This window comes from Pteropus alecto, unplaced genomic scaffold, assembly GCF_000325575.1.
Source record: "Pteropus alecto unplaced genomic scaffold, ASM32557v1 scaffold43, whole genome shotgun sequence".
In the NCBI taxonomy this organism is placed as follows: Eukaryota; Metazoa; Chordata; class Mammalia; order Chiroptera; family Pteropodidae; genus Pteropus; species Pteropus alecto.
Genome location: NW_006435764.1, coordinates 4,787,816 through 4,814,294, shown reverse-complemented (window position 1 = coordinate 4,814,294; position 26,479 = coordinate 4,787,816). Strand labels below are relative to the sequence as shown.

The window sequence follows — 26,479 nt, the reverse complement described above, 5'->3', positions numbered from 1 at the left end:
CTGTGGTTATTCCCAGGCTTGAATAAGCATCATAATCTATCACTTTATAGCTATTTTTACTTTACAGGGCACTTTTATATTCTCATTTCAATCTAACTCTGAGGTAGGTAGGAGAGATTTGTCAGATGGAGAAGTAAATTACAAGTTCCTTGAGAACTTACAGCAAGTCTGCGATACCCAGATCTGTAACTGAGGCCTTTTAGCTCCTAGCCCAGGATTCCTTATGCTGTACCACACTTCCGACTTCTGCCTGTTGGTTAAATTTTTATTCTCATTTGTATGAGAGTCCTTTGGAGGCATTGCCTTACATCCAGGAAAATAACTTGCTCTATAGGAGCAGTAAGTGAGGGCATCCCAGTATGAAAGTTTCTAGAAAGTAGAACATGTTATTTAGAGGCCATTTAAAAGGATTTCTTATCTTCAAGAATGGAACCTTAGTAATTTCATCCAGGTAGTACTTCATTTCTTAAACTCATGTGAGAGAGATGGGGTCCTGGTACTTGGACTCTCTCTCTCTTTTTTTTTTCTCCCCCGCCTGCAGCACCTGGTCTTCCTAGGTGGTCTCCCATCCAAGTACTAATCAGGCCCAACCCTGCTTAGCTTCCGAGATCAGTTGAGATTGGGCATGTTCAGGGTAGCGTGGCCGTAGACTGGACTCTCTCTTAAAGTAGCAATAGGTCCAGGTGGAGTTAAGTGCATGGCTTTATTTCCCACAAGCATGGGCTGCTTATTGTTCCTCATATCCTGCTTGCACCATTGTGATTTGTGAGTTTGAATGTGAACAAGAATTTTTTCTCCTTTCTTTCCTGAAATTTTCTCTTTCTATGCGGTAGGTGTGTAGGTCTTTGAGATCATTATCCTGTTTTAGAGCATATCCCACCCTGCTCATTCAGATCCTGAATGAGGGCCTCAGGGGTAACCTGTTTAGCAGAGCCTGGTAGCTGTGGAAATTGCAGCTTCTTGCCTTAAAGCTGAGAAACCAAATCTTTGCTATAAATGGTCTGCTCTATGAACAGAAGCCCAAGGGGTAAGGTGTACCTCTGTCCCTTGTAGAGGAACTGATGGAGGCTGTAATGTAGCCTGGGGGTGGGGAATGGGCCTGAACTCAGACAGGTTCAGTTTCTGTTCCCACACCTTGCTGGCTTACATGAGGTCCAGCTTCTCCCTTCCCTAGTCATGTTACACAGGTCTACCTTATGTGTGGACTTCTCAGGATAGACTGGTGTAGTGAAGCAGCGTGGAGACCCGGGATTCTGTTCCTGGCTCTATCTAGCACATTTTGATTTGGGGCAAGCCATATATATATTCTCTGAGTGTATTTGCCCACCTGTGAAATGAGGAGAGTGATCCTTTGTTCTGCTTACCTCACAGGATTGTTGTGCGTCTCATTGTGGTCCTGTGCATGAAAGTACTTTGAAAACTGGGAAGTACTGTGGAAAGGGGGAGATAATATTGGAGGAGTTTTATGAACTATGCATTGCAGTCTAGCTCTCTTGGCCAAATTGGACCCTACGCTGAGAAATGGGTCGTGCCAAGACATAATTGGTCATTTCCAGTGTTTGAGAGTCAAGTCTCAAAGGTGAGCAGTTCTGTTTGGTGACCTTAGGTTAGAGAATACTGAATGACAGTGATCCAGGCACCCTCTCTGTGCTTTGTTTGCTGGTTTATACTTACAGGAGCTGTGAAGATTTTTATCCTGTGTTGCAGTTCATCTTTGCTCTTTCTTCTCTCACCAGGAAGTTGGGTGAGGTGGCAGAGGGAAAGGGGAGAATGGGGAGAAGGCCACAGGCAAAGGTGGCTGCTTGGGACAGTCAGAAGCTTTGTTACATGGGAGCCACATTTTATGACAGACTCCCGGAGAGGAGGGTTTGGAGGCCTGGAGGTAGCTGGCAACAGCTGGGTGCTGTTGGTGTGTCCATTTTGGGACCCATCGGGTAGCATGCCCTGCCCCCCTAATTGCTAACCCTCTGTCTGCTGCTTTATCAGACTACGCGTTTGTTCACATGGAGAAGGAAGCAGATGCCAAAGCCGCCATCGCGCAGCTCAACGGCAAAGAAGTGAAGGGCAAGCGCATCAACGTGGAACTCTCAACCAAGGGTCAGAAGAAGGGGCCTGGCCTGGCTATCCAGTCTGGGGACAAGACCAAGAAACCAGGGGCTGGGGATGCAGCATTCCCCGGAACTGGTGGCTTCTCTGCCGCCTTCGACTACCAGCAGGCTTTTGGCAACAGCACTGGTGGCTTTGATGGGCAAGCCCGTCAGCCCACGCCACCCTTCTTTGGTCGCGACCGCAGCCCCCTGCGCCGTTCACCTCCCCGAGCCTCTTATGTGGCTCCTCTGACGGCCCAGCCAGCCACCTACCGGGCCCAGCCCTCGGTGTCGCTGGGAGCTGCCTACAGGGCCCAGCCTTCTGCCTCTTTGGGTGTCGGCTATCGGACTCAGCCCATGGCAGCCCAGGCAGCCTCTTACCGCGCTCAGCCCTCTGTCTCCCTTGGGGCCCCATACAGGGGCCAGCTGGCCAGCCCCAGCTCCCAGTCTGCCGCAGCTTCCTCACTTGGCCCATATGGTGGAGCCCAGCCCTCGGCCTCGGCCCTCTCCTACGGGGGTCAGCCAGCTGCGGCTTCCTCGCTCAATTCCTATGGGGCTCAGGGCTCCTCCATGGCTTCCTATGGCAACCAGCCATCCTCTTACGGCGCGCAGGCTGCCTCTTCCTATGGGGTTCGTGCGGCTGCCTCCTACAACACCCAGGGAGCAGCTTCCTCCTTAGGCTCCTACGGGGCCCAGGCAGCCTCCTATGGGGCCCAGTCTGGAGCCGCCTCACTGGCTTATGGGGCCCAGGCAGCTTCTTACAATGCCCAGCCCTCAGCCTCTTACAATGCCCAGTCTGCCCCATATGCTGCACAACAGGCTGCGTCCTACTCTTCACAGCCTGCTGCCTATGTGGCACAGCCAGCTGCAGCTTATGCCGGCCAGCCAGCCGCCTACGCTGCACAAGCCGCTACCCCAATGGCTGGGTCCTACGGGGCCCAGCCGGTTGTTCAGACCCAGCTGAACAGTTATGGGGCTCAAGCATCAATGGGCCTGTCAGGCTCCTATGGGGCTCAGTCAGCTGCTGCGGCCACTGGCTCCTATGGCGCCGCAGCTGCCTACGGGGCCCAGCCTTCTGCCACCCTGGCAGCTCCTTACCGCACTCAGTCAGCCTCACTGGCTGCTTCCTATGCTGCCCAGCAGCATCCCCAGGCTGCTGCCTCCTACCGTGGCCAGCCGGGCAATGCCTACGATGGGGCAGGTCAGCCGTCTGCAGCCTATCTGTCCATGTCCCAGGGGGCCGTTGCCAACGCCAACAGCACCCCGCCGCCCTATGAGCGTACCCGCCTCTCCCCACCCCGGGCCAGCTACGACGATCCCTACAAAAAGGCTGTCGCCATGTCGAAAAGGTACTGTATGCCCCCCCTGCCTCTGCCCCCAGCTGGGGCTTAGGGCAAGGGGCTGAGGTTGGCATGGGAGGGAAACTGGAGCCATCGGCCCCTCCCTTGGTTTTCTCTTCCCGTGGGACATCCAAAGGCTGAGGGGGATATCTGTGAACTTTCCTGGTCACCAGGGTTCAAGTGGATCATAGTGCTCAGTCTGGGGTGGTACCAGCTAGTCAGGCTGGGAGAAGTGTCACCTGTCTGGGCTAGCCCAAGTGCCATTGGAGCTACTGCCTGCAAGATCGTGGCCCACAGCCTTTCCCACCGTCTCTAGGATCCTTCAGCCTGTTACGTGGTTGGTTGTCCTGGCTCTGGTGGGGGTGGGTTTGAAAGAGTAGTCCTTTTGGCACTCACTGGCTGAAGGCAGGGTGTGTGAGGTGCGTCCACTCTGGGGGAAGTTGGGGACCTTGCTTTCGTCCGCCGTTCTGTTGATAAACAACCACGGTCTTTCTGTGTAGGGCCCAGGGGTAGGAGTAGTTTGCTCGTGGTTTGGGACTGTAGAGCAAAATCCACCCTGGCCAGCTCAGAAGGGAGGGCTTCAGCGGCGGGCTTGGTTTCCCACTGAGCCGAACTATTGATTTCTTGCCCTGGGTAGGGTGATGAGCCTTCTGACAATCTTGTTTGTTGGAGACCAGTCTGATCACACCCTCCCTGCCCCCATTGGCATCTCCCCCATGCCCACCTGGAGCCCTCCCCTCGATTGTCTCATTCACCAACTGTCTTCTTCTCTCGACTAGGTATGGTTCCGACCGGCGTTTAGCCGAGCTCTCTGATTACCGCCGTTTATCAGAGTCGCAGCTTTCGTTCCGCCGCTCGCCGACAAAGTCCTCGCTGGATTACCGTCGCCTGCCCGATGCCCATTCCGATTACGCACGCTATTCGGGCTCCTATAATGATTACCTGCGGGCAGCTCAGATGCACTCTGGCTACCAGCGCCGCATGTAGGGCCGTCCTGGGTGGGGCACCGCAGGGAGGGAAGGAGAGGAGGAGTGGGGTCGGGTGCAGACCCAGGTTATAACCACTGGCCCAGAGCTCTCCCGTTTGCGGTTTTTCATTCCTTCTACCATGTGGGCCTTCCCCAGGAGACGATCCTTTTGAGTGTTCGGCAGTAACCTACTTTGTTCCTTCGCCTCAGCAGCAAATCTTGCTACTGGCTCTAGATCTGCGGTTTCCCCTCTCCCCTGCCTCCCATCTCCCCAGGATGGGAATTTCTTTTATGTTTTTATTTTTTTCCTGGCTCCCTTTTATTTTTGTGCGCGATATTTAAGGTCGTCTGGATGGGGAAGCAACCTGCAGCTGAGGTCGGCGGCGCCTTTTTCTTTTTAGATACGAGGGAGGCCAGGAAAGGGTTAGCTTAACCATTTCCTATGCGCCAAGCTCTGCCAGCAGTCCAGGGGGCCCTGACTGTCTCTCTGTAGACTGTGTTGAGACTGAGTTCCTGTCGGGACAGTCAGTTGGTACACATCCACATCCTTACCCCTGATGTTCTAGCGGATGCCGAGTGGCACAATCCCACTTCCCCATCTCCCCAAGTAGGTGGTGTTAGAAAAACCTTAATTTTTTTTCCCTTTTGTATGGACTACAAATAAAACTTGGGGCAATTTGCAGTTTGGAAACCTGGTTGTCATTGTCTTGATTGCACTCAGTTTCAGAGGAGTCAGTTTGACATCCAGGAAGACGTGACAGCTGAAGGGAAGCAGCCAGAGGACCCAGAGCAGATGAAGGAGATTTGAATGTGGAACTTAGAATGATTTCCCTGCATCCCAGAGGGATTTAGCTCATCATTGTCCTGCTCGTCCGCCATCTTGAGGACTGGAGAGTCCAGACCAAGTTGCTTGGGCTTTTTCAGCCTTTGGCTTGACTTAACCACACCAAAATGCACTAAATTCATTGCCCATTTTCCCCTGCCTGTGCTTGACCATTTTCCCTCATTTGTTTCCCATTGAGAAACAACCTGCGCTCCAGCAGAGTGGTTCTGGGGTTTGGCTTCTCAAGTGAGAAGTGGGGAATGGGCCGCTTTGGTGCTTGAGAGCTAGTGGATCCTTCAGGCAGTAGGCTTGAGTGACTGCTGAGGCCGGGACCTGGAAAGGAGCCAGTAGTGAGCTGAGGATGATGTCGGTGTCTAGTACTGCCCTCCCTGTGGTTGGAGAGAGAAGGGCGGGGACAGGTGGAAGCAGGTATGGGAGATTTTCGCCACGAACATGGTATTTCGCCTGTCGAACATCGCCTGGAGCGTCCTTCCTGCGTCCTGCCCTCCCCTACCATCAGTCACTTGCAACTCACTTTCCCTATCTCCATATGTTAGGATTTCCAGATATTTTCTTACTGGGTTTATTTTTGAAGCTGTCATGATAGACTCTAAAGGGGTCGAGGTGCGCATAACCAAGTGGGGATGCTGAGAGAGGGTGAGAAATTGAAGATCCTTTCTCTACTTTTTTCCCCAGGGCTAGGGGTTAAGAGGACTTGGGCAAAAAAATATGGCGGTTCCAGCTAGGGACAAAATGGGAGGTTTGGGGTCGATGGGTGAATGGAAGAAGACCGGTAGGGTGGGGTGGTGATAACCGGACAACCAACCGATGTTCCTTTGGGTAAGAATGCTTTAGAGATTTGATTTGGGAGCCTGCTGGGGCAAGGTGATTTGGGGGAGGTGTGTGTGTAGTGCACATGAGTTCTGACTCCTTCCCTGGGTACTTGTGAACTGGTCTGTGACAAAGTAGTTTGCCCCAGACATTCTCTTGCCTCTGCCCAGTAGGCAAAAGCATATGGATGGTCTTTGTAACCACGAGCACTTGTGGATACTAACGAGTAATTTCGGGGTACTGGGCCAGGGCTCTTTTTCTGTTCATTGCTTTGCCTTCAAGTGCTTTGCTGCTCCTTTTCATTTCTTTTTATGACTGGGAGGCTGTGTTTGATAGGTTTCTTGTCATTTTTCTGCAGTGAAGGTGGGGTGATCTGAGGGCCAAGCTAACAAGCTTACCTCTGGTTTTTACCCTGGAAAATGGAGAGTTGGTTGATTGTAGGGCTGTGATTGTGGCCTGCGTATTTGTAATATTTCTTTGTCAATGTGGCTTTCTGTCTTCCTTTCTCTCCAATGAGGGTTCTGCCACTCCCAACCCCATGGTTCCTGTGAAAAACAGCTTCATGTGCTCTTGGGGCCAGTGTTGATGTTCTGTATTGTAGCCCAGGTTCTTCAGAGTGACCTGGCCTTGATGATCAATCACTGTTTAACTGCCTATCATCTTTAGGTCCTGATGCCCTTGTCGCCTCAACCCTCAGGCTTCTCACTGTTTAAGCAGGAAGAGCTACAAAGCTAAATCATTTGTCATTTTCCTTTCTTGCAGATTGTTTTAAAATTCCCTCCCCTCTTAAATTATGCCACTGTGTCAGTCCTATAGCCCATTTCTCAAACTTTGCTTTTTGTGGATTTGTGATTTCCAGGGTCCTATACCTTGGAGACAGTTGGGTCGAGTGAATGGGAGGGCAGACGTTTAATGTGTGTTCTGGGAAAGGGCTGGGGAATGTGGGCTCCCAGTATCCTGTAGATCTTTAACACTTTTGCATCTTATCACCTCTACAACTTGGCCTTCATTCATTGGGGAAGTTTTAGATGCTTTATTCCTGGCACAAGACCAAATAGAGGCTTCTAGCCTTGTCAGCCTGCTTTTCTGAGATTTGGACTTTGTTTCAAATTCTGGGGTAAGCTTGGGGCCCCATCCTTTATATTACAGGTAATGAGACTATCACCGAATGGTCAGCCTCTACGAGTGGGCACCCTTTCAGGTCATACCTGTAGGTTGAGCTCTGCTAAAGTCCATGCACAGACCGTTGGTTCTCTGGTCATTTTGTGCTGTCAAGCCAAGTAAGTTTGACTCTAACATGGGGTGGCTCAGGTTATAATGAAAATAAATTTCCTAGATTTATGGACTAGTATGCTATGTAATAGGATGCTATTACCCTAGTTGGGTGATAGAGAAGATTAGTAGATGGCAGGTGGACAATTATAATAAGTACCTAAATTCTATAGGTGTTTTTTAAAGGGTCATAAAGGATGGAATCTAGAGTTTTCCAGGGGAAAAAAAAAGTTCTTAAATAATTTTAAGTCTAGCTCTCTAAGTCATTTGAAATACTGTGTCTGTAGTGCTGGAAATACAGTGTTTACGTAGCTGGGCCCTTGGGCTGACCTTGAAGAATTCGTAGTGTGAGGAAGCCAGACCTACCTCAGGGAACTAGCTACAGTTCATAATGCCAGGGAAGTGATAGGTAAGGAAGGGGAGAGGGCGGGGCAGTGCCAGTAATGAGAGAAAACTGTGGAGTTAGGATTCGTTTGATGTGAAAACTCATTTGGCACAGAGAATGACTAAGGGTGTTGGCTCTAAAATCACATTTCTTGAATTTGAATCCTGCTTGGTTCTCCCACTTAGTTGTGTGATCTTGGACATGTCAGGTACTCTACCTCAGTTTTTTCATCTATAAAATGGGGATAATAGCTAACATTTATTGAATGTGTGATAAGCACTGTTAAAAGTTTTTTCCATGTATATTCCTTTAATCTTCATTGCAACCCAAATGCATTAGGGATTCCTAAACCTATTTTATAAACGGATAAGTTAAAGTTGTAGAGTAACTTTTCTTAAGATTACATGGTTAGAAAGTAGTGGATTAAAAAACTGAACCAGCCATTTTGAACTGTTTAGGACTTTGCTTGTAATCATTGCAACAATACTGTTGGAAGGCTCAAATGAGAACATGTGACAAGTGTAGAGCCTCATATATAGTCGCTGCTCATTAAATGCTAGCCATCTTACAGAAATGAGAACATTCTAGGGAGATTGGTGTCGCCTAGTGGAGCACACATCTGAGCAAGGACTTTGGATGTAGGTGTGAGTGCAGCACATATGAGTAACAGTGAAGGCAGTGGATTTTTGTAATGTGTGGTACTAGGAGTGACATAGGGCACTGAACCACCCCAGTTTTGGCTACTTCCAGTCTCAGTGCCTTGGGACCAGATTCTCCTGGGTATGGAGAAGAAAGGTATGGGCCTGTGAAGACATTAAAGAGAGGCTTGAGAGCGTGTAGCTGGGAGTGGGATTAGAGGCATAGGAAGCTTGCTTAACTGGCCTACTGGCTCCCTTTGAACATCCCTGGAGAATACTTGTTTTAATTTGAGCCCTTATTAGACCACTAATTTATTTCTGGACCAGGAGCCAGCGTTATTTATTAGGTGTATTAAATTTATATATTTATCTCTAAGGGTATGAAATCAATACAGATTGCTTATTCACATTTGAGTGGCTTTCACTGACACCAGTGTTTCCCCCCCCTAAATTTGGATTTGCCTTTCATTTCCCTTTCAAGAGTCCAGGCTCCAAGCTCTTATATTTCTTTTTTTTTTTTCTTCTTTTTTTCCTTTTTTAAAATTATTTTTTTAAACTTTTTTTATTTATCCCTTCCCCCCTTTTATTTCTTTAAGATCTTCAGACAGAATATTTATACCTGACTCTGATAGAATATCAGCTTTCTAAATGACTTTGGACAGGTCACTTTACCTTTTAGGGGCTTGGTAACCTAAACAGCAAATTAAGAATCAGCAAAATTGCATCTACAGTGTTCCAGTCAAGGTATTTTGAAAACATCCCATTCAGTCTCATTCTCTGTAGTTGGGGTGGTAAAGTAGAGGATTTAGACTAGATGTCTTTTAATTAAAAACCTGTAATGGTTTTTAAGAGACAAACATTAAGCTCCTTTAATACTCGGTAAAATAATGGTTGAGTAGATGATCATTATGGAGACACTTGAGCTATAAGTCTTCCTACTTAAAGCTTCATTTTGCAGCATTTGTCAACTTGGTGATCCTTGTGATCAAATGCTGTAGCATAGGTTATCCCCTGGTTTTTGGGCCTGTGTCTTTTCTGTTTGATGGAGACTGGAAAGTGTACTTGCTGATAAGAGTAAATGAGCTTCTTTTAGTATTAAGTATCTCATCTTCTAAAGCTGGTATTAACTGAAAATCCAGTCATTCCTTTCCATTATCAAGAAATCAACTCGTGTTTATTTGTTAGCTAACAAAGTTTAATTGCCTACCATGTGCCACGTGCAGTTCTAACACTAAGGACATGGTAGGAAATAAGAAAGGCCCTGTCCTTGTAGAACAAGTATTTACTGGGGCCTGGGCGTAGGAGGATGGCAGAAAATGAACAAATAGGACTTCAAGTAGTGGTAAGTATTTGGAAAAATGGAGTCATGGGATAGAGTGCCAAGGTAGTGCTGCAGTAGGAGGATGTCTTTAGATGGGTGGCCCGTGAAGGACCTGGAGAACATTGCAGTCTGAATGGGCTTGGTTCAGAAAGGCCAATGTGCTGGAGCATAGTTGGGGGATGGGGGAGTGGTTGGGGGTTGTTAAAGAGATTGGGAGATTCTGGCAAGAACCAGATTGGGTGGGGCGAGTTTGAAATGTTTTGAATTGCAATGAGTCTTAAAAAGCAGGGGGACGATTTAATGTGTTTTACTCAGTTGGATGAGCTTGCAAAATGAAACATAACAACCTAAAGGGCTTTCAGAAGTAAATCAAGTAATTAGATTGGGAGGTGGTGGTGGGCAGTGGTGTACAAACTGGCTTGATTTGTGATCCTGAGAGGATTTATATTCCCAGTCTCTCCTGCGGACTTGGAGAGATTCCTAGTTTCATAGAGTGAGTTGATCTCATATGTTTTGGTATTTTGGAAGATCAGAGTGACAGGAACTGAGACGATTTCTATACCAGATGCGTTTCCCTGTGCAGCTTGAGTCGAGACCACCTCCTCAAAAGGGCACATGGGCAGCTGACTAACATTGAGTTGGTTTTCTTCATCACTGATCCCATGGCCTTGATTTAGTCTCAGAGTGTCAGTATCAGAATCTACAATGAAAATGGACCAAGATCGGTGACCACGACATCTGTAAATATTTTTACGTTTTTAGGTCGTTATTTTCCCACCCTAGAGTAAGTTCTTGACCAGTTTTCCACCATTTGATATCATTTCCATAACCTTGGCTTCATCTTTCTCTTCGTGACCCCACACCCTCTTTTTTGGGGGGTGGGGTGGGAGGCACTGCTTTGATCGGTAGTATGTTCATTTCCACTCCTAATCCTTCCCTCATAAACAATTCACTTCTTTTTATCATACTTTGTTTTTTCACCCAGTATTTGTCTCTACCCCTTTTAACTCTCTCTTGAAAAGCTGCCTTGCAAAGGGTCATTGCTTGCTCAGTAAATATGAAGAAGCCAAAGGATGGAAAAAAACCCAAAACGTGATGAGGGAGCCAGACCCTCTGGAGAATGCCGTTTTGATTGTACTTTGTTTATAGCTGGTTGTGAGTAGGCTCCTTCCTCCAAGGTCGGTTCTAGGAGTTAAACCTACAGCTCTGGCTGATGGCGCCTAATAAAATAAAACAAAAAACTTTTCTGCTCCAGTTTTTTCTCAGGGCAGGGTGGGGGGTATTTTCTCGATCTCCATGGTCACACAGAGAAGCCGCATCTTCATCTTGGACTCTGGGAAGCCGATTCCGGGGGTGGACTTGTCTCAGCACCTCCTGAGTAATGCCAGCCCCAGCTGGGCGGACTTTGGGGCCGTTATACCTTAATTGAAGCTCTGTCCATTAACCGTTTTCAGAGTTCCTTTCATCACCACCTATGAAAGTTTTAATTTGGGGGAGCCCCGCGACTCCCACGGCTACAGTATGGATTCTTGGTCAAAAGAGGAGGTTTATTCGGGTGGGCCGCTTCGCTATTTTTCTTATCGGATTTTGGGGGTCTGCGTAAAGCCGTCCGCAACATCCTGGCTGCGAGGAGGTAGTTTGAGAGTGTAGAGGGAGACGTTTGGAGTAGAAGGCAAAATAGAGTGCGGAATACTGTCAGGGTGTGCACGTGGAAGTGGCGAAATGAAGCTTAACAAAGTTGGCGCCATGAAGCTAAAGACCGCCACACCTGGGCCCTAGCTCGCTCCGCCTAATGGCGGGTCGAACCCCGCTGGCGAAGCCCACGTTTGTAGTTCCTCCCTTACGCTAACCCCTCGCCCAATCAGTGACTTCGGCTTCGCAAGATTGGTGCTCATTGGCTTTCGTGTAAAAGCTCCGGGGTTACTGACGTTCCCACCTCTTCCCGGCCTCTCAGGTAATTGGCGTTCGTGCTAACCAATCAGGAAGAAGATCTGCGGGAACGCCTGCTTTTTACTTTCCTGAATGGCCAATCCGGTGGTAGGCTCACCTCCCCCTCTCTACCCAGAGTCACTGCTGCGGTCGCCGCCATTTTAGCGTTTTGTCAGAAGCGTCCGCGCCGCGAGGAAGAGCTGCTGCTGTTTTCCGTGCGGGTGAGAGACTCCGACCCCCCTCCACTGTCTTTCTTCTGCCCTGTTAAATATTATCTCACTCCCTTGGGCTTCAGGGGTATCCTAGTGGGGTCGCAGCCTCCGCACCGTTCACTGAGAGCTGACTTGGGTGCTCGGCATTGCGTGATAAGCCTGAAACGTCCCTTCCCCCACGGTCTCCCCCGAGAATACCTTGCTTTCTCCCACCCTTCCCTCTACCGGACTTGGCTCGGCTTCTTAGCCCGAGGTTTGCACTGCGGTAACCAAACTTCCCTTAGACTTAGGAATTACAACCCAATTTCGCGAATTTCTCTGATCCTGAGACATTGGTGTTTGGCTCATAAGTCTGAAGCCCCCTTTCTCTGGCCTCGTATTTCTCCATGCTGCAGGAGCTCGTAGGATGGCACCCGGAGAGAGGCGTTCCCTACTCCAGCACTTCCTGTACTCTCCTTACCCCCTCGCTATTTGGCCCAAGTCTCCCGTTCTCTGTTTCCAAAGGAAACCCTAAAACGTAGCCCACTTTCCCGCAAATGGTAGCTATGTCGGTTACGGGAAGAAGAGCCAGTTCATAATTTCAGGCAGCCACTCCGTCTGGTCAGCCGGTATTTAAGACCTTCGTTTTCCGGTTATCCTTATAGCGGATAGAAAAGCTCAGTTCCCTCAGCGCTGCATTCATGCTCTTTAGTTTTCATTCCCATTTGAAACTACCCATTCCTTATCAAATCCTTTGTCTACTAAGGAAGGACCTCTCTGTTACACACATTCTTACAGGTTTATAGTTAATGTTGTAGCAGGCCTCCTTATTCCCACTTCCTTTGATTATTGTATGGCGGTGGGTGTGTGAGGGGGGAAAACGGGAAATATTTGCTGGAGTAAAAAAGGAGATGATGGTTTTCTTTCTTTTTCTTTTTTAAGAAGCGATATGAGCCTAAGGTCTCCTTAAAATAATGTTTTTTCTTGTTCAGGCGGAGTCAAGATGGTGAAGCTGTTCATCGGAAACCTGCCCCGGGAGGCCACAGAGCAGGAGATCCGCTCACTCTTTGAGCAGTATGGGAAAGTGCTGGAATGTGACATCATTAAGAACTACGGTTTTGTGCACATAGAGGACAAGACGGCGGCCGAGGATGCCATACGTAACCTGCACCACTACAAGCTGCACGGGGTGAACATCAATGTGGAAGCCAGCAAGAATAAGAGCAAAACCTCCACAAAGTTGCATGTGGGCAACATCAGCCCCACCTGTACCAACAAAGAGCTTCGGGCCAAATTTGAGGAGTATGGTCCAGTTATTGAATGTGACATCGTGAAAGATTATGCCTTCGTACACATGGAGCGGGCAGAGGATGCGGTGGAGGCCATCAGGGGCCTTGACAACACAGAGTTTCAAGGTGAACCGCCCTCTTTGGGAAGAGGGCTTGAACACAAGGCCATGTGCAGAAAATAGATTGGATAAGTAAAGGAGGGTTTTGGGGTAGATATACAGCTGGTAGCTGGCTAATGGTGAAGGATTAAGTGTGGGTGATGGATCTAAAATGGAGAATGCATGGGGTTTAGAGGCTTTATTTGAAGCAAATCAAGACTCGGGGAAAAAAGTCACTAGGCTTTAGTTTGGAGCCCTTAAGGCTGTTATGCCTATTAGTGCAGAAATCCATTTCTCTGAGGATTGCCCAGTTATGTTTTCTTTGGGGGTGAGGGTGGTCGAGCACATTGCAGTGTTCTACTTTCAATTTATTGCCTCTGCACTGTACAGGCATACCTTGGAGATATTGCAGGTTCGGTTTCAGACCACTGCAGTAAAGTGAGTATTACAGTCAAGCGAGTTAAAGCAAGTAATCTTTTTGGTGGTGGAGGGTCTTGCCTTCAATTTGAAAAAAATGCAACATCTGTGAAGTGCAGTAAAGCAAGGTATGCCTGTATCAACATTATGCATTATTTTATATATGAAGAACCTGGCAAAATCTGCTTAAGCAACACATTTAGGAGTAGAATCCCTGTTAAGCTCTTGCACCTCATCCCAGCTCAACTTTTCAGTAAAGATAATTAGTCTTTAGATAACTGATGTCTTTAAAGGGCTACAGCTCTTACCGCTTGTACCAAGCGATTCTGTTTTGAGGATGAAGCCACTCTAGAATTAAAAGGCTCATTTCAGGAGTTTCTTAGGAGGAAGTATTTGGAGGGCAATAATGGCACAGCCTTTTCACTGGTTTGGGGGGTGGACTCTAACATTCTTAGTAAATAGAGCACTTAGGTGGGTGTTATCTCAAAGCCTAGACTAGATTAATTCTTTTAGTGTGCTTAGAGGGCAGTATGGGTGTTGCTCTGGAATGTCACTTTATTTGGAAGGTGTTCTCTTGGTTTAAGCTCTAAGCTCCTGTGGCGAGAGTGGCAGTTGGGAAGGGAGTGATAGCCATGGTGAGTTGTTAACTTTTCTTTCACCCCCTTTAGGTCCCCGTGTCAAAAAGTCTTTTCCCTTTGATTGTAACTGCTTTCAAATTAGAGGGTTTTCCCACAACTCCTTGCTATATTTTTAATCTACATTCCAATCTTTTTAGCCCAAACCATGGTAGTGGTTGCTGCTTTCCCTGAGCACTCCTCTTAAGAGTCATTGCTGCTATCTTTGCTGTTTATTTCTCTTAAATTGGACTTTTATTAGAGCTGGAGGTCTGATCACCCATCATTCCCTCAAGTAACGGGTGCCCTGTGTCGTGGGTATTAATGTTCACTATTAAGGAGAAGTGTCACAGGTCTCTCGGGTCTAGTTTGTTTTCCTTTTATAATTGGTAAGTTGAGAATTATTTTGTATCAACAACTTAATTGGGAGCAAAGGCTGCTTTTGTGGAGCGTTTGTGGTGTGATACCTAATTTTTGGACACTACTTCAACTTGGTCATAGAAGAGGTGGTGATGTCTGTAGCAGTTACTTGTGTGAGGGAAGAATAGCGTGGACTGATTCAGGATAAATTATCCTTGTAGCATCTGAACTCTGGGCTTTTTGATGTTACCTATACTTAGTTATTTTTGCCCTAGTTTCCTTAATATTAGCCATTCTTAATATTGCTTAGTAATTTTGTGTGTATGTAGAATAGCAGTATTTTTTAGAGGGGTCTTTTTCTTTTCAGTTTCTCAGTATTGGGTGTACAGTTGACTCTTGAATAACACGGGGAGTTAGAGGTGCTGTCCCACCCCACCTCATAGTTGAAAACCTGAGTATAACTTAAGTTGGCCCTCTGCGTAAGTGGATTTCCATCCTCAGGTTGACAAAACAGTTGACCCTTGAACAACACAGGTTTGAATTTCACGTAAGTGGGCCTGCGTAGTTCAAACCCGTGTTCAAGGGTCAACTGTACGTTATTTGCCCATTTAAAAAACATCTCTTTTAGATATTTTAAAAACTTAGTTTTTTTCTGGGCTTAGATCAGGCATTTATTAATGACTTTCATGTCTTGAATGTGCTTGGTTGGTTCCTTGGTTACACTTATTTTCTGTTAGAGACCAAAGTGGCCCCATGAGTAAATGCCAGAGGAACACAGGTTAGCACTTTAAAGAACTCAAAATATTTAATTGCATACCTGCGACCTACACTTAACCAGATGTAATATTTAAACTAGGACATTTTTGGTTTTTAGTCCTTTCACCTTTTTTTTTTTCCCTTTTCTAGCCTTCCAGAACCTGACTTGAATTTTGCAAGTGAAATGGTATATTTACTACTTTCTGTAATGTTAGATGAATAAATAGCCTGTCGACTCCCCTGATTCTGACCATTCACTTTGACATCTGTATGCTTAGGTGTATCATAGCCAATTGCATTGGAAAGTTTTTGCTAGAATTTTGCTTACCATTAAATTGGTAGATCATGTTAGGTGGAAACTACTGTGAAAGGGTTTAAAACTTAAACTTTTACAGAATTTTTTTTTTGTTAGGTTTTAAAAAGTAATATTTTTCATTTCCAGAATACAAATTTTAATTTTCAGTAATAATAAGTATTAAGTGCATGTTCTTATGATCTCAGATCCCTAGTAAGGGGGAAAGTATTTTAATCTTGCCAATATGAACAGTTTGATCTACTGATTAATATTACTGGTTATTCTCCACTTTTCTTCCATGTTTTTCATAATCTTTTTAAAAATTCAGACATCTTGTTAATTTCCTGTCCTGAATCCTTTGATTCTGGTAGGGGTCATCATAGTTAGTTGTCAGGTTGTAAAGAATCCTTGCTGGGTTGTATAGCAGATCTAGCAATTTAAATAACCCAGGTTAAAGGGGTGGGCAGTCCTTCAACTTGTATTTCACTCCTCCCCCAGTTCACGAGTATTTTTTCAGGAAATCTTGAAAATTGCCTATCACATTCAGCCATGGATCAAGTCTGGATGACTATAAGTGGTAACTTTAGAGCCTTATTCTATTCTTTTTAATTTTGGAGTGGGGCGGGAGTCTGGGGGATGGCCTTTGCATTCTGCGTTATGAAATCAGCCGTGATAGAGGAGGTTGGAAGTGTCAGAATCTCGTGGAGCACTCTTAATTGTGGTTTCTTTTGACATTGGGCCACTGTTCAGAGTAGTTTTTGTCCACGATTACTTGGCAAAGGATGAGATGTTTTTGAGGGAGAGTAGTTTCTTAATCATTAAACTCAGGTTAGGTGTTAGACTAGAAACATTGTTCATCTAATTGATCTTTGTTTGAAATCATGTCATTATACTGAATTTACATACTGGATTAAAAAAAAGTTTTGGCATTGAGTCCTTCATTAGAGTTGTCTAGGTAAAGCCATTGCTATGACCAGTGTCTGGGGTAGGGGTTGGGGCTATGATTAAGAGTGATAGCAACCCTTCTTGCGTCTGTTTCTTCAAGGCAAACGAATGCACGTGCAGTTGTCCACCAGCCGGCTTAGGACTGCGCCCGGGATGGGAGACCAGAGCGGCTGCTATCGGTGCGGGAAAGAGGGGCACTGGTCCAAAGAGTGTCCGATAGATCGTTCGGGCCGAGTGGCAGACTTTACCGAGCAATATAATGAGCAATATGGAGCAGTGCGTACACCTTACACCATGAGCTATGGGGATTCATTGTATTACAACAACGCGTACGGAGCGCTCGATGCCTACTACAAGCGCTGCCGTGCTGCCCGGTCCTATGAGGCAGTGGCGGCTGCAGCTGCCTCCGCGTATAATTACGCAGAGCAGACCCTGTCCCAGATGCCACAAGTCCAGAACACAGCCATGGCCAGTCACCTCACCTCCACCTCTCTCGATCCCTACGATAGACACCTGTTGCCGACCTCAGGAGCTGCTGCTGCTACAGCTGCCGCTGCTGCAGCAGCCGCTGCTGCTGTTACTGCAGCTTCCTCTTCATATTACGGGCGGGATCGGAGCCCCCTGCGTCGCGCTACAGGCCCAGTCCCCACTGTTGGAGAGGGCTACGGTTACGGGCATGAGAGTGAGTTGTCCCAAGCTTCGGCGGCTGCGCGGAATTCCCTGTACGACATGGCCCGGTATGAGCGGGAGCAGTATGCGGATCGGGCGCGGTACTCAGCCTTTTAAAGCTTGAGGTGAGAGTGGTGGGGTGTCCCCTGGTATGGTTTTGCCATTCCCTCCTGCAGCCTAAGGCTCCAATTAGGCTGCCCTGCTTGCTTGCTTTTGCAGGGTTAGGGTGTGAGGTTACTAGCATGGTTCAGAGGCTAGGAAGAAATCCTAACTGCCTAACTTTTTGAAATACATAGACATCCTTAGCCATCATGGCTATTTTTCCAGTGCTCCCTAGTAGTGGGAGTCGATCTGATTCTGTGTCTGGAAAAACAAAGAATGGTGTGATGAATCTTGGGTCACACCTCTGTGTTATAATTCGACTAAACCTAAGACCCAGACATTCAGACTCAGGTGTGCTGTTTTTCAGAGCCTTTGTTGAAATTCCTAGATATGTGACATCACTAAGGTCTGCAAGTTTCCTGTTCTTTGTGCTGTGTGAAAGGTCTGATATGACCTGCAATGGTAAAATCTGTAACTAAAATAGTTAACTATTCATCACCACTCAGGTTCCAGTTACTGTGAAGACTACCCAAGTGGCATCATCTTCATCTTGAAGCAACATGTTTCGGTTCCTGAACGGTTCACCCCCTGTGAACTTAATAGAAAAAACTTATTTGATGTTAATTTGGGGTAGAGAGGAGTTGAAAAGGTATCTTCTTTTATGAAATTGAGTTCAACAAGGACTCTGGGGCATAGATTCAAATTCAGCTTCTCTGTGCAGCTCAGATTCATTGCCTGAATAGAACACACCCACTCCATTGCTTTATCTTTGAATCTGCCCTGTGAGAGCCCATTTACTTGGTTCTAAACTGTCCCCACAGTGTTAGATTTCACATCCTCCCCTACTTCTTCAAGATGTATGATAATAATATAAATACATATGCACACCTGTTAATTTTACTCTCTATGGTAATGTTGAAATCCAGGGTTGGGAGGTTTGCTTTAAGCAGATTACTCCATCTTCCCACTAGTTATGGGCATTTAATCCTCTTGAACCACCACTGCTACCTGGAGTCCTCTGGCATTTTCCTTTACTATATACATTTTGAGCCTCGTGATCCTTTTGGCTCTACTCAAGTATATTCTCTTCTGATGCTTGCCAGTTTTGGGCTCTAGGTGTTTGAGATTGCTGTTGTATTAAAGGGTGATTCTCAATGCCCTTTGTTTTGAGTATGTCCCAGCGTGTCCCAGATATTGCTCTGTAATCCTGTAGTAACAGAGTGGGGGATACTCCATCTTTTCCTTCAGGGCAGAAGATGTGTAATTTGCCCAGGGTTGTTAGGTAGGAAATCACTCATAGGGCTGGAAAAGAAATGATGTATAGCTTACACTTGCCCTCTAGTATGTTCTTTTAGTTTCTTTCTAGGCAGAATTGGATGCCTTCAGGTCTAACAGTTTTTTCAGTCGATACTACTTTTGCCTAGACCTTGAATGGTTTTTAACTTGGACCTTGGTAGTAGTTCCCAGATTCAGACATTGACTTTTTACCCTAGAGAACTAATTGGAACCTTGCCCTTTTTCCCACCTTCCAGTAACAGTTTGCGATAAGGAATTACCTTCTCTGAGGAATGCTAATGTTCACACCAAGAGAAATGCAATATCTTTGTCTACTCTCAGGAAAGAAAGTTTGCTATTTAATTTAAAGAAAGGCCCTAGTCTGGGATTGACCTTCCCAGTTATTCTCTGGTCTTAAAGCTTTTTTCACTTTGAGATTATTTTGATACCGGGGATGGGTACAAGTAAGTAAACTTAAAAGGAGTATCAAGTTACTAGACTTTGTAGAGATGTTCTTTGAAGTTTTAAGTGGGAAAGCCCTTTTGAGCTTTGCTGTAAAGCCCCTGTATTGTGCTCTCTTTCAGGTGGGATGTGTGTGGGCTGAAATTCCGAGCTGCGGTTGTGCATGAGAATACACCCTTCATGGTACCCCGTCTCCGGGACGTTCTCGGCTCTGTGCGTTCAGTCCCTCAGGAACCGTGGACCTTAATTTACCTTGCTAAGTTCAGACCACCTCTTCTTTTCCTCCCTCCTGCCCATTTTCCTGTTCTTCCTGTCCTTTAATACTTCTGTAGCTTCCTATTCATGTTCTGTTTTCCTAGCAGGCCTCGTTGTGTGCAGAAACTGGTGGGGGCTATGCCGTCTCCTCACCTCCTGCTTCCGGTGGGTGTTGGATTTGGGAATGAAAGTTCAGACCACCTCTTCTTTTCCTCCCTCCTGCCCATTTTCCTGTTCTTCCTGTCCTTTAATACTTCTGTAGCTTCCTATTCATGTTCTGTTTTCCTAGCAGGCCTCGTTGTGTGCAGAAACTGGTGGGGGCTATGCCGTTTCCTTACCTCCTGCTTCTGGTGGGTGTTGGATTTCGGAATGACCCTGGTGAGAGTGTCAAGTCTTCTTAGTCTTTGGCTCAAAGGCTTGTGGCAGGTGTACACATAGAGTTGGATCACTTTTTTTCTTTCCAGTAAAATAAATGGTTTTTCAACTTAGGGTATGTGTGCTTTGAGAGAGTTCTTGCTTGGGCTTGTGTTCTTTATTCGTCCCTGGAGAAGGGAGGGTGTAAAGTTTGACATTCAGCTCTGGGTGGACTTCGCCGTGGTTATTTTCTTTAGTGTAGATAGACTTAATAGGTGCCAAAGAAAAAAGGGGTTATACAGCAGAACCCAGGCAGGTATCCTTATTCTAGTGAAGACTTCCTTCCATTGGTCCATCTTTGTTAAAAAACCAGTTACTTATTAGCAGATTTGAAATGTGGGTCTTCTCCTTGAAAAACAATCATCACCCACCCCTTTACTACAACCATTCCAGCCTCTCAGTGCATCTAGATCAACTTATTTCCAAGGAAGAGGTCTAAGAAAAGGAAGGTCAGCTTTCACTCAAGTCAGATGGAAAAAAACTATGGCTCCAGTAGCATTCTGCTACTTCTCTAGGTCAGTAAGTAACACTTTTTAAGCCTTTCACCGTCTATTTGTATAGCTCTGCTAAAGTCCAAAGAAACCCACTAGCACCTCATCACTAATAGCTGTAGAAAAAGGACGTAGTGATGAGCTTTAGATTATTTAACAATGAGGATGGGTGGGTGAGTGCAGGGAAGAGCCGCTGCCTCTTAGTTTTGTGCTATCAAAACAGACCATCTTCTAGATTTTTTTTTTTGTCTATACATCCTTGCTCCAGTTGTAACATGTATATAGTAGGGCAGTATCTAATTAGGGCGTTTCCCAGAATCATTCAACAAATACTGAGCACCTGCTATATGCCAGGCATACAGTCTGCTTTTAGAAAAGTGGAGTGTGGTGATGGAAGATAAGGAGCTGGACTTTAGTTGGATGATCTGATTTTTCTACTTAATGCTTCTACTTGACTGCTGCTGATTCATAGATGGCCTAGATGAGAATAACAGTGCTACAACTTGTAATTTATTGAATATTTGCTCTATGTGAAACCTGGGATGTTCCATGTGTTATTTAATGCAGTTATTTTTCTGCCAGTTAGAATCATTCTACTCTCAAAAATAATTGCTGAACATGGAAGCTGTATTTGGTGAGAAGTCAAATGATTACAAGACAGCAGTTCCAGGAAAACTTAGAGTTAAGGAGTAGGGATGGGAAGAGCCATTATTAGTCCTGCTGGTAAGAAATGGTCAATAATGAAGATTATGACTAACATCTAGGCTAGGTACTTTCTTTGCATTTGTCTTTTCTGTGTTACTTAACTGGTGTCCCACTACTTCTTGGAGGGTTGTATCTACTTTGGTCCCTTTTTCTCTTAAAAGACCCATCACAGATCCAAACTTTTATTGATACACCCCTTGGTCTGATGGGTGGGGTTAGTAAGTTTCAAAAGATAGAGACTAGCAGTTTTCATAGATTCAGCGGATACTTTGATATTCTGCAACGTGTTGTGGGTGCTGGAGACACAGTTCTGTAGCTTACATTTTAAGATGGAGTATATAATGTAGAGAATTTTATTTAAATGGGAATGGTCAGTGAAGGCTTTTCTGAAATGATGACGTCATAGGTTAAATGTGGGAGTAATGTATAATTGCATCATGAAACTGGTTAAAATTTTAAAAGGAGTCATTCTGCTTTGAAAGCTTGGTCTCCTTATATTCATAGGTAGGGAGGCTACCTGTGTATAGTTTTCACAACTGCCAGAATCAGGGCTGGTTTAATGCTGCATTCCCACAGCTTTTAAAAAAATTAACTTGTTAAAGGAAAAAAACACTATTAAGAACAACAAAAATAGTGAACTCTGAAACTTTATTTGAAATGATTGAATTTACTTTGTTGATATTTCAACATTAAAGTAAGTTTTTTGAAATTATTTTTGTTTAAGCTTCCAATCAAATGTATCTCTTGAGGTCATCACTTGGCTCAGGAGTTAGTTTTTCTAGAATAACGCTTTAATACCCTGATTTTCCGTAGCCTTCCACCATTTGTTCTGTTGAGTTAAATGTGATTAGCATTCACCTTAGAGCTGACTTTGCACTTAGTACTGCTCACTGGTTGCCTGCTCTGTGTAAGTACAATGGGAGTATGAAGATGAATGGGCGTAGTGCCTCTTGTCACCTTGTCCTCCACAGCAGCCTGTTTAGTCCTTGGGGTGTTCAACTAATGGGTTTATCACTGGAAGGTGAGGATGGGATGGTCACACTTCTGTAGTGATGGCATCTGGCCCATCCTGGTTCTGGATTGGTCAGAGGTCTTAGGATGGCAGTTTTCAGGATGATTTTGGGGTTTCACTTAGTCTTAGACCTCTGAATGTTGACTTAAAAATCAGCCATCCTCAAACTTGAGGTTGACTTGGGTGAATGCTAGATTAAATGAGGCTCCTTACCCTAGAGCTACATCAGCACTAAACTGGGTCTTAGAGGGATGGAATAGTGAGAAGCAGACAGTTTGCACTGTGGTATTAAGTTCCGTTGGAAACTACGTGAGTAAAGCGTGCCCAGTCCTAGAGTTTTCCACATGGTCTTATGGGTCTTATGCTGAGGCCAATGGAACTCCCAGAATGGTGTCAGGAATGGAAGTCTCAGCTACTTTTCTGAGGGCTTGGAGAAAGAGTAGTCTTGGTTGGAGCAGGAGAATTTAAGTTCCAGAAGGGGACGTCCAGGACAAGAAATTACTATATTTGAATATTTTGAGGAAATTTTTGGTTCATTTGAACAGTTCAGAGCTAAATTACTGATAGGTACATAGAAAATAAAAGGTAAAAACATATAATTATGAGGTTCAACTTAAGTCATAATCATGGCCACACCAAATATTTAATAAAAATTGTCATCTAAATCTGGAGAAGGGAGAAGTGGATGGGTGAGTAATGAGGTGTGTTTAGGAGCAAAACTCAAATTCCATAATAAAAATGAACAGAATTTTAAAAAGTGGTAAATGAGGATTATGAGCATCTTATTCAGACACATAAAGATAAGGAACAGCTAAAAAGCTAAAAGCTGTTGCCTTTGGGGAGGGTGGGGCAAGAGACTTGAAAGCCTTGTACTGTTTGCTTTGTTACACCACATTCATGGATGATTTTGATAAAAGTAAAAAGTTTTGTCATGCTAACAGCTCTTTTCTGTCTTAAGCTTGAGACAATGGCTTTAATTCTCTGAACTTTTCAACTTCTCACCAAATACAAATCTAACAGGGGTAGGTACTTTTGTATTACTTTATTGGCAGGGATGGTGCTAGCAGTCTGTCAAGGCTGTCTGATCTTGGAAGGTCTGATCTTGGAAGCTAAGCAGGGTCGGGCCTAGTTAGTACTTGGATGGGAGACCATCTAGGAAGACCAGGTGCTGTAGGCGTAAAAAAAAAAAAAAAAATTACTGCTCCTGTTTTGTCTAACTTGTCAAGGCCAACAGAGGGAAAGGGTGCTGTGTGTCATGGTTTTTCCTTTAAGAGCTAAGCCTGCCGTTTACCTTCAATACCTCTGTCCAACATGCTGAATTGTTCGTACTCAGTTATGCAACAAGATGGGACCTCTCAATTTCACAATGTAAGGAATATCGAAACCAGATTTGAGCGTTTGGAGCTTCTTTGGTATAAAATTTCCAATCTGATCTATTTCATCCATGCTATTGCAAAGGGAACAAAGATACTTTTTACCCACTGGCTTGAGCTGGACTAAGACATTCCGATTTATTTGCAGACTTGAAATGGTTTGAAGAGCAGACTTCAGTAGTGAACTTTAAAGTGTTTTCCCAGAAAGCCAGAGAAGCGGCCTGGTAGGTTGGGTGCCAAAAGTTTCCTGTATAATTTCAGCATGGCACATCTGTAAAAGCAGAAGGCCCAGCAAAGATAGGGACGTAGATTTTGAATATACACCTCAATTAAAAAAAAAAGATGGAATGAAATTGATAGGTTATAGGATATTTAATCCCTACATTTTGCCCACATTTTTTAATATCAAATTTAAATGTATTGATATTTGTAGTTTAATTGGCATTGGTTTTTTTTTGGTTTTAGTGGTATATAAAATAATGATGCATCTTAAAATCAGTGGCATTTTGGATTAGATTAAATATGGTTACTTTGCATGAGTGCAGGTATACCTATAAGCTATATACCTAGAGGTGGAATGACATTTTACATTTTGCTACATGTTATCAAATTGTTTTCAGAAGTTTTTCCAGTTTATAGTCCCACCAACAAGGTATAAAAATGTTTTGTTAAACCCTCATCAATGGGTGCATTGATCTTTTTTTCCAACTGGATAGGTTAAATATCTTAATATAGTTAATGTTTAGCATCTATTTTTATGAGCGAAGGTCATCTTTGTTTTTAAGAGCCATTTGTATTTCCTTGTTATCTTTTCACATCCTTAGTCTTTTTTTTAAAATTCAACATTGGTCTTATCAATTTGTAGAAGCAGCGTATAGATGGAGGAAATTAGCTCTTTGTGGTATGAGATGCTCATATGTTTTCCAGTGTCATTTTTATTTCATGATGGTTTTGCCCACAGGAAAATTAAATGTACAATAGTTGAATTTCCAGTCTTCTTAGGACTTTGGGATTTTGCATCATACTTGGGATTTCTGCACTTGAAGAACATAAGAAAAATTCTTACTTTTTTTGGATAGTAAAAATGGTTTCATTTTTTGGATAGTAAAAATGGTTCATGGTTTCATTTTTTAAGTTTAAAATTTTAATGTATTTGGAAATTATTTGATATAAAGTATGAGATAGATATCTAACTTTGTGTTCTAGATGGCCACTCATTGAGCACCAAGTTGAAACTAATAGCAGTGAAACTAAAGGAGTGAAAATAATGTTGTTAAATATATCTCCTTTTCTGATTATAATAAGGAATTTTATCACTTTTTTTGATGGAATGAGCAGGACATAGATGCCTTCTGCCTACTCTTAACAAACCCTCTTATCCAGGGGGAACCACTGCTTTAGACCAATTAAATCACAGCCTCTAGGGTTGTGGGGAAGTGGGGAGAAATCAACCCCTGTTGTAAGTATGTGCCTAGAATGCTTTGAGTAATGTACTTGTTTTACTTTAGGGGGTGTTAGTCAGACTTGCTGTGATTGGCAGGTCCTCTCCAGGGATTCAGTCTGTAGGATTCGACCTACAGAACCTGCTGAAGGACCAGCGGTGCTTCCCAGTCCAGTTGCAACAATACCCAGGACTTCTCTGTCAGGATTGAACCTACGGGGACCCACTCTGCCTCTAGGTGGATGAGAATGACATTTCTCACCTATTATTTCTCTGCCTTGTAGCACTTAACCATGTCTGGTGGACAGCAGACAGGCCAATTTGGGGACAGATAATGTAACTTTTAAACCCTTAACTTTTTAAAAAAAATTTCTTTGGCAAATTATCCTCATTGGCAATACCATACAAAGCTTATTTGTGATTTTTTGAACCTTATATTTGGTGAAAGAGCTCATTTTACTTGATTTGCAATAAGTAAATCTTCCATTCCATCTGGGTGCATTGCCATTCTGGCCTGTTCTTATGTTTGTTGTATTAAGAGCACCTTATTCTTGAATTAGGCTTTTAAGACCATTGGTAGCCTCTTAAAATATAGAAATTACCTGATTGTAAGACATACCCTTAGACTTGGAAAAAGTTATGGGCCCTTATGTTGGCCTAAGTGGATATCTTACCCCCCCGCCCCAGGTTTCCTATTAGGTGGAAGACTTGCTGAACATTAACTCACCTGGCTATCTGTAATGCTTGTAGGTCAAAGTACAGGTTAGATGTTAGCAGACTTCTTAATTTATGGGTGTGTGTGAGTGTGTGTGTGTGTGTTTCTTCCCTCTTGGCATCCAATTCTGGTACATTCTTTTGCTGCAACAAGAACAGTCTCCCCTCCACCCCCCGCCCCATTTTATTGTTTGACGGACTTTACATGGCTTGGTGTGTACAGACCAACATTCTTATTGGTTGGTCCAGTCATTCATCCGAGACTGATTTCTTGAGTAGTCCATATAACTTTGGATTTAGAATCAAATTAGGAACATAATTCACTTGCTTTACCAAAATAAATAATGAAATATAAACAGTACCTGGGCATCATCAAAAATCAAATTAGTCACAAAACAATTTCTTTGAACAAATTTCAGTTTTAGTGTTGGATCTCTCTTAAGATAGCGGAATGGATAAGAAATCTAGCTGGCAGTATTTTCCACCTTTACCAAACGGGGAATGGGTATATCACAGTGGTAAACCATTCTTAAATACCAGTTGATGTGGAAGGGTGTTTTGTTTTGGAGACAGTCCTTCCTCTTAATCTCTTGAAATTTTCTTGTCCTTACCTCAGCCGTCTTCTCTTTTTCCAACCCTTTTGATCCCACTGTAACATCTAGTCCATCGATGCCAACTTTCCATTGTCCCTCATCCTCTTAGATAGTCTCATTTCCTTACCCAACTTGAAATCCATAGCCAATAATTGCTGTTCCTTTGCCTACTCCATCATTTTCTTGCCAAGCCCTGGGGCTACCCAGTATACCACCTTCATACTCGCTTGGCAAAACCACAGCCCAGATTAAATTCAGTTCACCTCACCTGACAGATGAGGCTGAGGGTAACTGGAGAAAAACAGTGATGAATCTCACTTTAAATGATCACAAACTGTAGACCTATAATTCTGCCAGTAAGTCAGAGACTAGATCCCTGGTCCATTCCTCAGCCCTCGTGTTTACTCAGCTAATG

General features: G+C 44.5%; 2 protein-coding genes and 1 pseudogene across 6 annotated transcripts in view; 2 read left to right on the top strand and 1 right to left on the bottom strand.

The window, feature by feature from the left end:
- RBM14 (RNA binding motif protein 14) overlaps positions 1-11,751 on the top strand; it is a 15,745-nt gene extending 3,994 nt beyond the window's left edge. Inside the window, exons 2-3 of one of the 2 annotated variants that reach the window (XM_006911044.3) lie at positions 1,987-3,436; positions 4,207-5,088. In XM_006911044.3, coding sequence (XP_006911106.1) covers positions 1,987-3,436; positions 4,207-4,414 — 1,658 coding nt within the window. In that variant the 3' untranslated portion in view covers positions 4,415-5,088. Of the gene's footprint in view, positions 1-1,986; positions 3,437-4,206; positions 5,089-11,618 lie in introns of those variants that run through there. The other variant, XM_015588701.2, reaches the window with a different exon arrangement.
- LOC112479311 lies at positions 533-651 on the bottom strand (annotated as a pseudogene).
- Positions 11,679-19,325, top strand: LOC107195255 (RNA-binding protein 4). 4 transcript variants are annotated; one of them, XM_015588702.2, is made up of 4 exons: positions 11,679-11,814; positions 12,777-13,199; positions 17,836-17,978; positions 19,189-19,325. In XM_015588702.2, the coding sequence occupies exons 2-3, from the start codon at positions 12,788-12,790 to the stop codon at positions 17,961-17,963; spliced, it is 540 nt and encodes a 179-aa protein (XP_015444188.1). In that variant the 5' UTR covers positions 11,679-11,814; positions 12,777-12,787; the 3' UTR covers positions 17,964-17,978; positions 19,189-19,325. The 4 variants fall into 4 exon arrangements, with proteins under 4 accessions (XP_015444188.1, XP_006911107.1, XP_024901943.1 ...); XM_006911045.3 differs by lacking the exon at positions 17,836-17,978 and adding an exon at positions 16,659-17,352; XM_025046175.1 differs by lacking the exon at positions 19,189-19,325 and adding an exon at positions 16,659-17,352 and having other exon boundaries at positions 17,836-17,971.
- Positions 19,326-26,479: the final 7,154 nt, after the last annotated feature.